Source organism: Heloderma suspectum, chromosome 1 (assembly GCF_057233095.1).
Source record: "Heloderma suspectum isolate Gila_16-S chromosome 1, 16-S_ref, whole genome shotgun sequence".
NCBI classification, from domain to species: domain Eukaryota; kingdom Metazoa; phylum Chordata; class Lepidosauria; order Squamata; family Helodermatidae; genus Heloderma; species Heloderma suspectum.
The window spans coordinates 65,734,500-65,749,862 of NC_139458.1; the positions used below are offsets into that span (position 1 = coordinate 65,734,500).

The following is a 15,363-nucleotide window of genomic DNA, read 5'->3' on the forward strand; positions in this document are numbered from 1 at the left end:
CTAATGCAAGGCCAAATCCTGGCTGGCAAAGAATTTACTATGTACTGATCTGATGTTTAGCAGGATCAGGACCACCATACATAGGGAGGGGAGAAGGGTTAACCTGCCCCCTCTCCAGGTATCATAGTCTTGATCCTTCTTGGTCCGCTGTACTAGCTCGTTAAATTTCTTTAAACTGTATGTTATTTGCTTACACAAAATGAATGTCATGCCTAGTTTTGTCCTCCCATGTCCTGTTTCACATGGCTTATGAAACATCTAAAGTAGGAACTCAGTGGCAAGACACATAGGCTGTACACACATCGCATCACAGGTGTGACGTGAGACTCCCTGCTTAAAATGTACCGAAGTCACAAAACCAAGAAACACAAGTCACTTGGACTTCCACTCCTCCTTCGTGCTGTAACACCCAGAGCATCTCTTAGGGTTAGGGAAAATAAGGAAAATATTTTTAAAGTACTGTGTGGTGCATCCAGATTCCTTCCTATGTGAGTGGAAGGGATATTGCACAAGCACAATGACCTCCTCACCCCCCCACGCTTTGTGAAATGTCATTCCACTAATGCTAAGATCCTGATCTAGAATACTGGGTTCTGTGAGCAATAGGCTCTTGTGGAATGTTGCAGAACATATTGTGCACTCTTACTTTAAGACCAGATTTCAATCTGTGCATGTTGCACTACTTACTACTTGTGTAACATTTCTGTGGAACTGCACCATTGTTACAACTCTTCTGTGAATATATATCTGGATACAACCCAGTGCCTATAATGCAATGTTTTCGATGTACAGTAATGACATATAATCTGTTTTTAAACCAGTGTTGATTTGTTTTGTTTAACAAACGTATGTGAAATAACTAGTTGTCTATGTAAGTAGCGTATACATATTTTGGGGGTTGTAAAGGGTACAATATTACGTGTGCCTACACTGGAGGGATTTTGGAAAGTCTTAACATTTTTCAAGTACATGATACATGAAGCACAGCATAAAAAGCTCAAGTATTCTGAACAGTAACAGAAAAATACTGATTATATTTATACATTCCACCCACAGAAGAAATTCAACTGTTTATTATCAGAGGTGATACAAGGAAACTTAGAAATTATGCTTTGTTTAAAAATGGATAATGTTGCCTATAAATGTGTCAAAATAGTGTTGAAGGTTAGTTTACTAGACTATCATGACAGTGAAGCCAGCTAAACCCAATATTATATATCCATTTTTCTTTCTTTTTTTCTTGGATATCTTTGAATATAAACAGCTATCTCCCCCCACCCTCCAAAAGATATCTTTGAATATAAACAGCAATCTTCCAAATAAAGAGAAGCTTTTGAACAGGCGATTCTTTTACTTAAGGGAAGCTTATGCTCAGAAGATGAAAGATATTTTAAATTTTGTTTTCAATTAATATCTTCATTAGTAACACACTACTAAACATGGTCTAGCAGCAGATACTGCATGCCTCAAAATTCAGGATTTTTCTAAATAGCCACTACAAAAATCAAATTTTGCAAATATGATTCTCATGCAAGTGAGTTAAAACTGTATGGTTAACATGAATTTACAATTACATTAATCAGTCATTCCTCCTGCCCTACCCCCTTTCTGGTTACAGATAATAACTTTTAAAACACATTATTACTTAGCATAACAGAAACGTCTGCTTTCCATTTGCTTGTATTCCAAATAGAACATTGTTGATTAATCTTTCTAAGATCACTAAACATACCCAAACAGTTTAGGAAACTGGAAAATTAGTTTTAATCCTTTTTAAACAGAGTAAGTTTTACACCAATATGTTCTGCATTTGGAAAATAAACCAGGCAGAATTAATATAGCTATAGTCTTCTACTGTACGAATTAGGGCAAAAATATAAAGATCAACACATTATTAGCAAGAGGTAATATTTTCAAAAGTATGATGAGTGATGGTCAATAAGAATAGGAAACAGGTCTTCTCTAAAATGCAAGACTGTTGTAAATACCCAACTAACAAGTAAATTGGATAACATACCAGCCTTGATTTGTAAAGAATGGGTAGCTGTCTGTGAGTGTAGGGGTAGAATGAACCTAATTTTACAAAAGGTTATGAAAGTGGCAGCTTGAAATGGTTTAGAAGATAAAAACCACCACATTACTTCCTCCTGTGGGATGCTAACAATGATTTATGAAGCTGAGTTTATTTCTCAGCATTGAGCTGTGTGAAGATTGGTTTCAATGACCAGGTAAAAATCTAGGCATGCGAGATGTACAGCAGCCTCACCAATCAAAACATATTCAAACTAAGGGTTTTTTAGAACACTTAAAGGGAGGAAAGGATATAAAAAGCTACTGCTTTCATTTTCATGTATTTTCCCTCCCTCATTAGGGCATTCTCCTTTTTACAAAGTAAGCCACTTCTGGTGGTCGGGAGCAGAGGTGTGTTGTAAAGGCACAGCAGGATAGTGGCAAAGCTGAGATTAATTCTCCATAGTTTTATATAGACTTTTTCCCTCACTGTTAATTGCCTTGTACCATTTCAAAGGTGCTTATATTGCCTTTTTATTGCTGGTTACTGACTTTATTCTGGCATATGGTGGTTGGCGCCATGACAGAAAATGAACATTTTATACCACAACGAAAACTGGATATTTGACAGTTTCTAACAGAGAGTTTGGACCAAAGAAGTTGTGAGACAAGATTTATAGCATATTTTATATGGAGCACATCTGTTTCTTTGTGCATATATCTATATCTATATCTATCTATATATATATATATCTAACACAATGAATAGATTAAAAGCATGAATGAAAAATATATAATAATAATAATAATAATAATAGCAAAAAAAGAATTATACGCTTTTTAAAAAAACAAGTGTTGCTCGGAAGAATGAATGCCTTTTGACACCTTTTCATTTTAACAGTCAGAATGAAGGGGGAAAGCAGCATCTGAGAAACCATCCATGGTTAGAAATGGTTTGTAGCAGGTTTAATACCAATAAAGTGTCAGACTGTGAATTGCAGCTTAATGTATAAAACTAGGCTACCAACAAATGATTCCCTTGTTAGTTCTGTATAATGCCATCGATATAATAAATGTGTGAGTCTATTTATAAAAGGGGGTGAGAAATGTTACAATTTCATTCAAAAGACAGGAACTATCTTCATCCAAATATGCTGTCATTCCCCCTTCCCATCCCCCCGCCCCAATTACTAGATCACATTATAAAAAACAAAACACCCACACACTGTGGCTAGGAAGGCTCCTGCTGTGTAGTTCATGATTTGAAAACAACAGAGAGGACACAAACTCTGGTCCTATTGAAAGAATAACAGGTTCTTATTTGGGAGAAAGTTCTTTCAAAATTTACAGATTAAAAACCCAACAATCTGAAGCTGATCTGGAGAATTTAGTTAGATTGGGGGTCAAGTCTGTGCTGGATAGGCTTGCTATTGTTTAGTTTAGACTATTTCATTTTATTTATTTTATTTTAAAAGATTTTTAGGCTACCTTTCAAGGTAGAACCCTCTCACAGACTACAGCTATATGGAAGAGATAACTTTCTAGTGAAGGAATTCAACAAATAATGTAAGTATCCTTGCACTTTTTCTTCCCTTATGAGCACTCCTTTATGTCTCACACTTTGGATACAAAAAGATACTGAAAGTACACCCATGTTTAACTTGCATGAAATTAATAATTGATAGTAATATAAACTGATATTTACTAAGATGATCAGATGATCAGACCAATGCCTTATTGAGGAACAGGTTGTTAAAATCATAAGTCTGCACTGTGATGACCTTGGGTTATAAAGAATAAAACTGTAACTGAAATCACTGAAAGAAATGTTGAAGTGCAGGTCAAATAATTAATATGTACTTGTCAAGTATGTGCTCAAGACACACTCTCTTTGCCAGGAATATACATCTGCTGATACAATGAAAGGCCCTGAAAGCCACTGAAGAGCGGTGATTCTATATAATCATTCACTTTCATTCTTTCCAGTTTCTCATTCAGAACAAGACCATTCATGTAAACAGCAGTGGAAACGGATGCAGAAAGTTGTTTGGAGCTTGGGTTGGGAATTGGCTTAAAAAACCCATCACTGGAAGCATCTGGCCCGATAAAATATCAATCCAGACACAAAAAAAGGCATGTTGAGGGATTGGACTCTGTAGTAATAGGATTTGTCAACAAGTGTCTTTGAGGGGGGAACTGATAACAACCTTGGCTTTCCACCCCTTAGTTGTATTCCCAAAGGCATTTTCTAAGAAAACTAGTTGCTGATCCAGGCCTTAAAATCTCACATACCAGCTTTTGTAGCTTCACAGACTATTTAGGTCCAATATTCATGTCCAATTGAGCTCCCTGTATATGAGCAAACCTTCATTCAATGTGGATTAAAAATATGCTTATGGACTTGTGGTGGAGCAGTTGATAGAATGGCAATTAGACTGAAATAAGCCAGAATATTACATTTAAAAAGAATAGCCATGGAAATAAATACTATTCAATTTATTATGGATAGAATTGTGTACTGCAGTAACAATGGACTTGAATAATTCATTGCGATTACTTCTGTTCTGAAAAGCATCACTAGCATTACTTGCAGGTTAAGAATAACTATTAATTGCAAACCAGATGCTTTAAATGAGTTTCTTATATGAATTTGATCCCTGCATGCATGACACAACTGTGAAGGATTAACTAATTATTAGAACAGCTTTGTTTTTATTTGTTTGTAAAACACCAATTACAGTAGCATAGTCTTCTACTTCAAAAGGGAAGGCCCATTTTATGTTTATATCTATATCTATATCTATATCTATATCTATATCTATATAGAGTGAGTTGCTTTCTCCAACTGCTGACAACAATTACATGGGGAAATAAGCATTCCTGTTGAATAGGAAGTCTCAATATTATCTCATCCTAATATTCATAATATTGCTGTTAAGAGCAGCCAGTCTTGTCCTATCCCTGGCACTACTAACAATTTTCCAGTTGCCTGCAGCTGTTGCAATTCATGGCCATGGAAAGAAAGAGAAAAATGTCTGTGTATGAGGCAATGAAAATCAGGGTCACAATAAATGTTTTGTAACAAATGGAATTTTAAAAATGTGGCAATTATGGTTATTTAACCATTCTGTTTTGCCAAAATGTATGCCATAGATGGAAAAATTGATGAATTGTGACACGTACATCTGATTACTTCAAATGATGATCTCGCTAAGTTTTTACCACTTATTAAAAATATCCACTAATTAAAATACTAATGTGGCACATTGTACTTTGGCTAACAACCATCCAGAAGTTTCTTCCCAGATCAGTCCTTTACAAGCTGGAACAGCTGACCTTAGGTATGCTAGCATGTTCTGTCCCTTCTGTAACAAATTATATAAAGTGATTTTAGTTTATTTCCTCCATGGAGGCTATGGAGGAATGTCATGTGTGAAACAGATCTTAGTAGATCACATGTATCATCTGACTGGTCACCCAGAGTGGCTGGGTGACCAGTCAGATGGGTGATTAATAAATTTAATAAATAAATTAATAAATAAATAAATGTATCACTGCATGAGAAAGTTTAAGGCAGGGAATGAAGCATTTAGGTAATGCTTCATTCCAGTTTGCCACACATGCACTTTTGCATGTGCGCACATGCACATACACACACATGAGAAGATGTAAATTCCAGTGCTAGAGGGTGGAAACGTAAGTAAAGAACTAAAGAACCAAAGTTCACTGAATAGCAGAGCATACTTACAGGAAGAAGGGTTAGTCTTACGGGTTTTTGTCACATATTTTACAGAGCTTTGTGAGTGATCCTATCCTTGTGCAATAAAGTAGGGAACAGATATACTTACAGTGGAAACCAATGCATGCCTACTCAGAAATAAGCCCCACTGAGTTCAGTGGCACTTTCTCCCAGGTGAATGTGTATACAATTGCAGCTAGAATCCAAGAAGTAAATCTAGGGCTAAAAAAGGGAACACTGAAAAATAAGCATATCCTGCAGTATTTTCCATTAGTTTTTTAAATATGCTCCTAGAAAGATGCATGCTCCCACTTTTCCAGTGTTGGAGCAAATACTTCTTCTACTTTGGGGGCAAAGGCCTTTCCTCCCTCTCCTCCCCCATGGAACAGGCTACCCTCCTTCAGCAAAACGTCTTCTATTATGTGCAGATAGGATATTGAGCTACTGCTGAGATATCAGAGCTTGTACAAGTGTTAAGGGAAAGGTCTGGATTTTTTTTTAAAAAAAATCATCCAAATAAGCCCTATGGTTTGGTTTCAGGCTGAATTCAGGCATATCTCATTCCACATTCAGTTTTATCTCTACTCTTTCTTTATTATGGCTCGTTTTACCAACTCTGAAACCCTGAATTTGCTATGCAATAGAGATACAATTCCTTTCAGTTTTCATATATACATGGAATGCATTATTATTTACTACATTCCTTTAATAACCATAACTAGTTTTTACCTTGCTGATTTTGTCTTCACGTCATCTTGCATACACCCCTTCCATTTCTTGAAAGCACTGCTTTCGATCAACAGATGTCATAAAACTATTTATGCAGACAGACTGACCACTCCTGAATCTTTCTATCCACCCTTTTTATGCAGTTGCATTTCCCATGCATTCTCAAGAAATCTAGTAGCTAAACTGGAAATACAAACAAGAGGTCTGGTTTGCAGACCTTTTTTGAAAAACAGACTATGTCTAATTTGGCATCTCTTAATATCCTGAGGAATAAAAATATTCCATTACTAGTATTTGAGCACACAAGTATCCATCCATCACATTTTCAGGTTCTTTCAGCACAGCAAAATATTGCTATTCATCAGCACAGCAATCAATAAAATTAATAATCTTTAATCAATACAATATTGATGCATATTTAATTAAACCTGGAGATAATGAAAAAACTAAAACTGCAAAAGTAGTTCCAATTTTAAAATGAATGAATTGTTGCCAAAATATAAACGTAAAGAATCACACTTTTTTCTTGGTTAAGTAAGAGATGTTGTTTTCGATTTCTCCACTGAAATCTATCTCTTCCCATGTATAAGTATTTCTACTTGCATGTCCTGATTCATTTTAGGTAAAGAGACAGTAAGGGGGGGGGGGAAGCTGCTTGGATGCTACTCAATGGAAAGTCATAAAAACATAGCAGAGTTATTCCATTTTTCACTTGTGTTTAGGATTTGAGATCAAAAAATACCCACAACAATACTGCCATGACTAATCAGGGGGAAAAAAAGAAAGCATTAAAAGCAAATAAAGGTATCACTTACAAAGTAAAACTCTAATTCATATGAGGAAAACCACCAACAGCGTGTACATTGGCAAGCTAAACGTACAAACATATAATTATGCAGGTCATTGTATTATTAAAAAGACAGATTTTTAAAATCACTAGGGAAGGAAGGGAGCCTTGCTGAGAGAATTAAGGGCATCACAGAAAAGTATAGAAAGGCATCGCTTTTTTCAAATAGGGTTGGCCATCCATTAGGTAGTCCCATTTTACCTAAGTATTTAGTAATTTGGCCTTGCATACATGTATCAGATAATTTCCAGAATAACTCAGATATTTCTGATAGTAATATCCCCACAACTGACTTCTCTCCAGACCCACCAAAACCTGCCTCTTGACCCTGCTCCTGGCTCTTTCCAAGACCGTCCCTTTTTAAAATCACAAATTGATAATCCTGTTTTCAAAGGACTAAACTAAATTAAAAAAAAGAAAGGAGAAGAGTGCCACAAATAGCCACTCAGCAGGCATTGTTTACCTAGAGCTAATCAGAGTTCCTCAGATTGTGGAAGGGACTAGGTGGAGGACATATATCACAACATAGAGGGTTGAATCCAGACAGGCAGCACCATCCCAAGTGGGGGCAGGGAGAAGCAGAGCGGCACAGCTACTGCCACATCCCAAGCCCAATGATGTTTGGGTGCTTAGTTTGCCCTGGATTTTCAGCCCACTGGATCACTGCCGGGGATCATTTCCCCAACACGACCACTGAAAGCAATGCAAGGAAAATTAGCTATGCCAGTTCCAGGCTGTTGTAGCACAAATAGGCCCATCTTGGGAGAACAGAGCAAGTTTGGATCCAGTGGATCCAAAGCTGTCTCCTCCCCACTCATGCCCCATTTCTGGAAGGTCCTGTTTGGGAGGGCCACTAGCTACCACTAGCAGGAACTTTGCCAGCACAAGCTTTCTAACCACCAAATTCTTCCATATTGTAACCCCCTACATCAGGCAACTTGAGGGCGCTAGGACTGCACTGCAAGTTATTTACACTTATGCCCCATTGATTTCAATGGGGTGAGAAGGGGGATTGAAGTGGTGGACTGATTGTCACTTCCAAAGCCCTGCCAGACCACACTGGCCAGAGGGGGGGGGGGCTTTACCAGGCTTTTTAGTCCAGCAGATTTTTTATTTTTAACCCCCCCCCCCCCAATAGGTTTAACTAATGCCAGTCCCAGGCAGACCTAACTGAGGGGCCCAATCCTGGGGACCCTCGAGGGAATGGAGGGGCTTTGAATGCAGAGGATTCAAAGCCAATTCCTCCAGAAGGCTTCATTTGGGCTCTACCACTGGAGGGAGCAACACCAGTTGTAAATGTATGCCACTGGAGTGCTCTGCAGTATACCTGGGGAGCTCCTCTCTGCTGGTGGGGAAGGGCTTGTCCGTCCTATCCTAATCCTCACCAGCCAGTGGATCTGGGGGTTAGGATTGCTTTGCCACCTTTTATGTAATTTCTTTAATGGATTTTGATCCTGTAATACCTTACAGGATAAATTGATTTCAATGGGACCTAAGTTCAATTGTGCAACTAGCTTACTCTGGATCCAAATTAAGTATGTTTATCTTATTTTGTATGGTACTAGTTGTATGTCAGTTGCCTTGTGTACCTTTGCAAAAAGACAGAGTGTACACTACATAATTAGACATAGACACAGAATCATAGGGTTGGAAGGGTCCTACAAGACCACCAAGTCCAACCCCCTGCTCAATGCAGGAAGCCTGATTCCCAAGCAGTCTCCCATCCAAGTACTAACCAGGGCTGACCCTGCTTAGCTTCCAAGATGAGACGAGATCAGGCGCATCCAGCCCTTTAAAAAATAAAAATGAATAAAAACATAATACATGGGACTTTGGGAATGATCCACTGCTGCTGGTGGACAGGAAGCTGTTGAGATCCTGTTCCTTTCTCTCTTTCTAAATCCCCCAAGTACAAACTCTACAAGCAGCAGCTTATATTCCCCCACTTTCAAAGAGTTTTTTCTTTTTTAAATCCCCTCCGCAGGGGTGGGTGGAATTATGGGACGAAAACAGGTGGGGTGGAAGCATAAGCCCTTCTCTCCCAAAGCACCATGGCCCTGATTTGAATAGGGACCATGTGCACTTGCAGAAGAGTAGGGACTACAATCATGCACAGCTCCATTATGCATGATTAGGAGAATGTTTAGTTTGCTCTCCCCCTGCCCCCCAGTTCACAAAGAGATGGGTTTTCAGGAGGGATTTGAAGGAGAAGAGAACAAGGGAAGCACCAAGAGGTTGGGTGTCTAACTACTTAGGTCTTAGGGGATCCATCAAGCATGAAGAAAAATATTTGTTTGTAAATTAAACAAACAAACAAAAGAACAGCTCAATGAGGGTTCCTTACAGTGCATGCCATAAGGTTAAAAACTCCCCTGCTTGCATGAATGGTGTCATGTCCACCTTGGCCCCTAGACACCAAATCTAATTCAGCATGGCATTTCCTACCCTTACTATCAAAACACAAATATCATACAATACACTGGGAAAAAGGAAATTGTTGCTCTTTAGAAAAGTGTTGGGAGAATAATAGGAAATGGAGCCAGGTTTCTTTTCTATAGGTTTTTGCTGATTAGGTAGTGTTGCTTAATTTGAACAGAAGGTTGGCATAGAGAGTTTGGTGGAAGTCTCTCTCTCTCTCTAAGCGTGGGAGACTGCTGGTGTTAATGTGCACATATACACAGTGCTTTCTCAAGCTCACTTACTGCTGGAGCCATAAATATAAACTGCTAATTAAATGAGATGAAAAGACCACCAGAACAGACATACCCGTGGCTCAAACAGTCCTACTGCGGAGGCCTTTTCTTGCAGGAACCCTGCTAAGTTTATGGGGAGGCTTAACACACATATTACATTTTCTAGAAACATATCATTAGTGAGGAGCTGGGATCTATGTTGAGAAGTTTATAGTCCTGGGTTGCAATCTTCTGCCCATTTACATGGGAGTAAACCTTATTGAACCCAGTGGGATGTACTTGGGGAAAACATGTATAACATTGTGCTCTCGGTTATGATGATTAAAAAAATAAATAAGATTTTTTTTAAAAATTGAACACCTATTAGGAAATGTTAAACATAATCTACCACATATGGTTTTACAAGTGCACTATTAAAGCAGATCGAGCCCCATTTCTAGATAGAAAAAAAATGGTTCAAATTATTCAGATTTGGGAAGATCATAAAGGTGAAGCTGGAAGTCTCCTTCACATTAGTGTGGCATGTTTACAGAAGAAAAAGGAAATTGTAAGTGTTGCGACTCACATAATCAAACTGTCTCCATGCATGTGATTTCTCAGACATTTGGTACTAAATTGCTGAAGTCATTTTTAGAGATATTGTCCACTTGGGAATATCAATTTCCTTGTATAGGCACCACGTATGCTACAATTGGCTCTGCTTTCCCTTAGGAGAGTCTCATATAACTGCTGTGACAATACTAGATTTGTGTTCCTAACTGTAGTTTGTGATATCCAAAAGTACATTCCAGAAAAGGTTGAGCATGTATAAAACCTGTTGACTTCAATAGGACCAACTAGGACTGAATGTGATTTTTTTCTGAAGGGCCAACAAATGATGAGATACAATGGGGCTGTACATACAACAGCCCACCATGGGTTATTTAACCCACGGTGAGGCTGCAGCATGTGCAGAGTGAGTGCAGCTACCATATTGAATATGCAACCCCCACTTGGGGATTGTTGTGTTGTGTCATGCAAACTACATGAGCATGGGTTATGCGAGCGTTAAACAACCCTCGCCTAACTAATGGTCTGTTTCAGGGTTACAGGAGGGCTTTTTAACCCTTGCCAGGTTCACATGACACAATAAATAAACCACAGCGAGCTGCAGCTGGTCAGTGTAACTAAGTACTCATTGGAGGAGAAAGTCCTAGCTTCATGTATAAACTGATGGGGTCTTAACTGATGTTGACTAACCAGGAAATACATCTTGGGGTCACAGTGGATAGCTCAGTGAAAATCTCAGTGTGCAACAACAGAGCGAGAGAGCACAGCAAACGTCCTTGCTTGGGATTAGTAGGGAAAGGACTGACAATAAAACAGCCAGTATATTTATATACATCTATAACATGGTTGCAATTGCCATGCTAATCCCCACATCTCAAAAATAATATTGCAGCGCTGGAAAAAGTGCAGAAAACAGCAATAGAATTATGGAAGTGGAGCACCTTTTCTAGATGGAGCTTTTATCCTGTGATTGTGATTGCTCCTTCACGGAAGTTTGTGGGCTCTTTACATGATGCCATGACCCTCCAGGGCGTCTCCTGCACTAGATGCCCTTTGATCTGTTTTTAAATAGATCGCAGATAATGAGCTATCAAATTATTCCCTTGTGTTCCGCTTCAGTTACCTCCATGAAAAGAGGAAAAGAGGCAAGAAGAGGAGCAAGATCAATGAAAGATAATGGAAGACTCAGATACGGGGAGAAGGAGGGGGAAGGGGAGCACGTGAAATAGGGAGTCACTATGATCTGCATTTAAAATGGAAGCAGAAAGCCCTATTTTAAATGCAGGATTTTAGGCTGGTGTAGAGATGCCCTAAGAGGAAATGCTACAGTGTTTGTAGGGTTCAGTTTAGAAAAAAAAAAGACTACTAAGGTGGGAGAGCTTTATACAATCATTTATAGTGCCAAGGAAGTGGACAGAATCTCTCCACCTTCTCTCATAGTATTAGAATTAGTACAGTAGATTTAGACTACACGAGATAACGTATTTCATGCAGCACATGGCTTTGCTGCTGTAAGTTCCTGCAGGGTTTGATCTTATCCCCTCAACTATCTGATATCTACATGAAGCCACTGAGTGAGGTCACCTAGAGATTTGGAGTGAAGTACCATTGAATTGCTGATAACACTCAGTTTGACTTCTCCTTTTAATTCAGTTGAGGCTGCAGAACTGCTGAACTGGTGTCTGGGGTAAGTAATGGACTGGATGAGGGAACTGATGCTCAGTCCTAACAAGATGGAGGTGCTGCTGGTCAGTAGTTCTGACTGTGGTGGTGTTCACTGTTCCAGGTGGGGTTGTGCTTTCCCCTTAATAATCAGTCTTACAGTTTGGGGGCGCTAACTGATCCAGCTTTGTCACTGGAGGCTTGCAACACATAGTGCCATCCACCAGCGCATCCCCTCTTAGAGATAGCCTGGCTACAGTTACTTATCTAAGGGAGCAACCCTATGCAGAGTGATGGCCGCATCCAAACTCGGAGGTGACTGCCTATCCAATGCACGATGGGAGGAGCACAGCGGGGATCTTCTCCTCCGTGCTCCAGCCACCCTGTGTTCGCAGCTAGATGGCCGACTTTGGCCGTCCAGCTGCAGGACATCAGAGCACAGGGTGGGGAGGCCAGACAACACATGAGAAGTGTCGTATCGGCATGAACTCCCTGCCAGGGAATGCCCCCTTTCCTCCTGCTCTGTGCTGCTCTTACAAGCACAGAGTGGAGGGAAGATTTGCGCCACCTACGAGGCAGCGGGGGAGGAGGGGGTTCTCCAGGAACTGACCTTGGAGCGCGGGCTCCGAGGTCAGTTCCCAGAAACTAACCAATCTTATGGCTGTCTAGCTGCTGTTTAGTGGCCGGAGGATTGCACCCTATGCTGAGGAAACCTCCGGGCTTGATTAATGCAGTGAGTTAGACATGGAGCTGCCATTGGACTCTCTTGGAAACTTCAGCTACTCCAGAATATGGTTGCTAGTTGGCACTGGCCCAAAGGAACACACCCTGCTAATCTTAATAATTTAACTAGTGGCCAGCCTGTTTCCACACACAATTCAAAGTGCTGGTGCTTATTGTGCTGCCCCCCGCTTGGTACTGTATTAAAGTATAAGAAATGTGTAAGTTTATACTGTGAGTGGAGAAATCAAGGATTTGCTAGCCAGGCCTTCTGTAGCTAGATCCTAGCAGTCTGAGATGAACTAGTAGAGACTTTCCTTTGGGCAGGAGTCTTTCTCTACTTTCAGCCCAAAGAAGCACAAGGCTCAAAAGACCTGGGAGAGAATACTCTGTTTTTACCAGGCCTCATCCCTTTTTATCCAGCATCCACCAATAATTTCCCACTGGACCCAACCCTCATTTGTGACATCGTCCCCATTTCCTGTGGCTTGCGAGTTATGATTTCTTTGTTGTTCCACTGAAAGAGACTGTTCAGTAAAGAATTGTTCATTGGATTTAAAGAGAGGCTTGAATTAAACTGGCTAAAAAGTGTTTATATGCAGGGCACATAGGCATGGAGACAGCACACTTACCTTTAAATCCTTATGCAGCTTGGGTACCTGGAGGACCATGTTTTCCTTCATGTACCTGCCAATGTCACCTTTGTTTCTTTAGGTGCCTCCACCATCTGAAATTAGGTGGCTGGCAACTAGTGAGAGGACCTTTTCTGCTGTGGCCCTGTTTCTCCTAACAGAGGCTCACCTGGCAACTACTCATATGTTTTATTACCAGGCGAAGACCCTTTTATTTTCCAGTGAATTTAATCAACTTGCTTACACTCAAGTGTGATTTATTATCATCTCTGCTCTTTCATTCTTGTTTTGTTGTTTATTGTTTTGTTTTCATTGATTGTGAGCCACCCTGAGATTATTTTATTTTATTGTTGAGCAGGGTAGAAATAAAAAAAATCAGTTAATATTAAATAAAACTATATATTAAAATATTAGTAGCGACTAGCACAGATTGATCTTACTGGACAGCCTATTTCATCATTTTGGGGCCACTGCTGAGAAAACCCTGCTCCATTCCCATACAATTCCAGCTTCCTTCAAAGAGGCAATCCTGTGCAGGACCTGGCTGAGCAAAGATTGGCTGGAGAGGGATCATTTAGGGAGAGGTCTCTCTGAGCTATGCCATGTCTTCAAAATATTATGACCTTTGTAGGTAGTTTCTCAGGCCATCTTGCATTAGTTCAGAAGTTAACAGGTAGCTGGTTTAAGTGCTGCAGTATCAGCTGAAACTGTTTCCCCTTCCCATCCATGTGAAGAGATGAGCACCAACATTCTGTATTGTCTGAACCATTATTAAGAGGAGACCCACAGAGAATTGAACAAAACATGAGAATACATATGAACAAACAGCATTAGAAAGCACATACCTTTCAAGAAAAAGCTTTCCAATTTATCCTTAAAGGGCTGGAGATGTTCTTTAGGCGAGTCTCTCAAAACCACTTTCATCTGTTTTTCACAAACTGTCAAGGACAAGTTCAGTGTTAAAGTTCAGCGTTAAAGACCAAAATAATATTCAAACATCCTCAAGTAATGGATATTTCATACGACATCTTTTCTTGTAGAAACAGACAAGGGCACGAATGCAAGAACTGTCTCTCATCAGAATAGTAGAGGTATTATATATATTTTGAATCCTTTGAGAAAAACTTCTCTTTAAGGATAGTGATTTTATTGACCCACATCAAGTGCATTCTTAACAAAAAGACTAGTCATTAAAATGTATTTTAAAAATCAAATCAAATAAAATGCCTTCCTCCAGCAGGGAATATCCTGGATTATGTTTAGCTTCACAATTACAGTCTGGCCTCACTCCGTGAAACAGGATTCTCTACATATTAACCACCCCGAAATTAGCTCTCATAACCCATACTACCATAAGACACTACAAGACTCAACAGTGCACTTTCTTTTAGAGGTGTCTGGATGATTCAAAGAGCAGCTGAGTAAAACAATCCAGGTGGCTCTAGCAATACTGTGAAAGCATTCTGTAGCATTTTGGATTATATATTTGGAATGATGATTATATATTTGGATTATTATAATATTTATATTACATTATATTTATTGTATTTAGATTATTATTATATATTTGGATGATGATGATATTTGGATTATTTATTATTATAAAGCATTTTGGATTTTGTGATTATATGGCTTTTGTGATTATCAAGACCCTGGCTACAATCCTGTGCACACGTACTTAGTCTCAATGAATTCTGTGGTGCATACATCTGAATAAACACCTTTAGATGATTTATAAACAAAGAGGTATGTAATTTACAGCCTAACATCCTGATCTCATAC

At 39.3% G+C, this 15,363-nt stretch overlaps 1 protein-coding gene across 1 annotated transcript in view; it reads right to left on the reverse strand.

The window, feature by feature from the left end:
• FMN1 (formin 1) overlaps positions 1 to 15,363 on the reverse strand; it is a 188,643-nt gene that overhangs the window by 34,829 nt on the left and 138,451 nt on the right. The window contains exon 13 of the mRNA XM_084844780.1: positions 14,427 to 14,519. Coding sequence (XP_084700906.1) covers positions 14,427 to 14,519 — 93 coding nt within the window. The remainder of the gene's footprint in view (positions 1 to 14,426; positions 14,520 to 15,363) is intronic.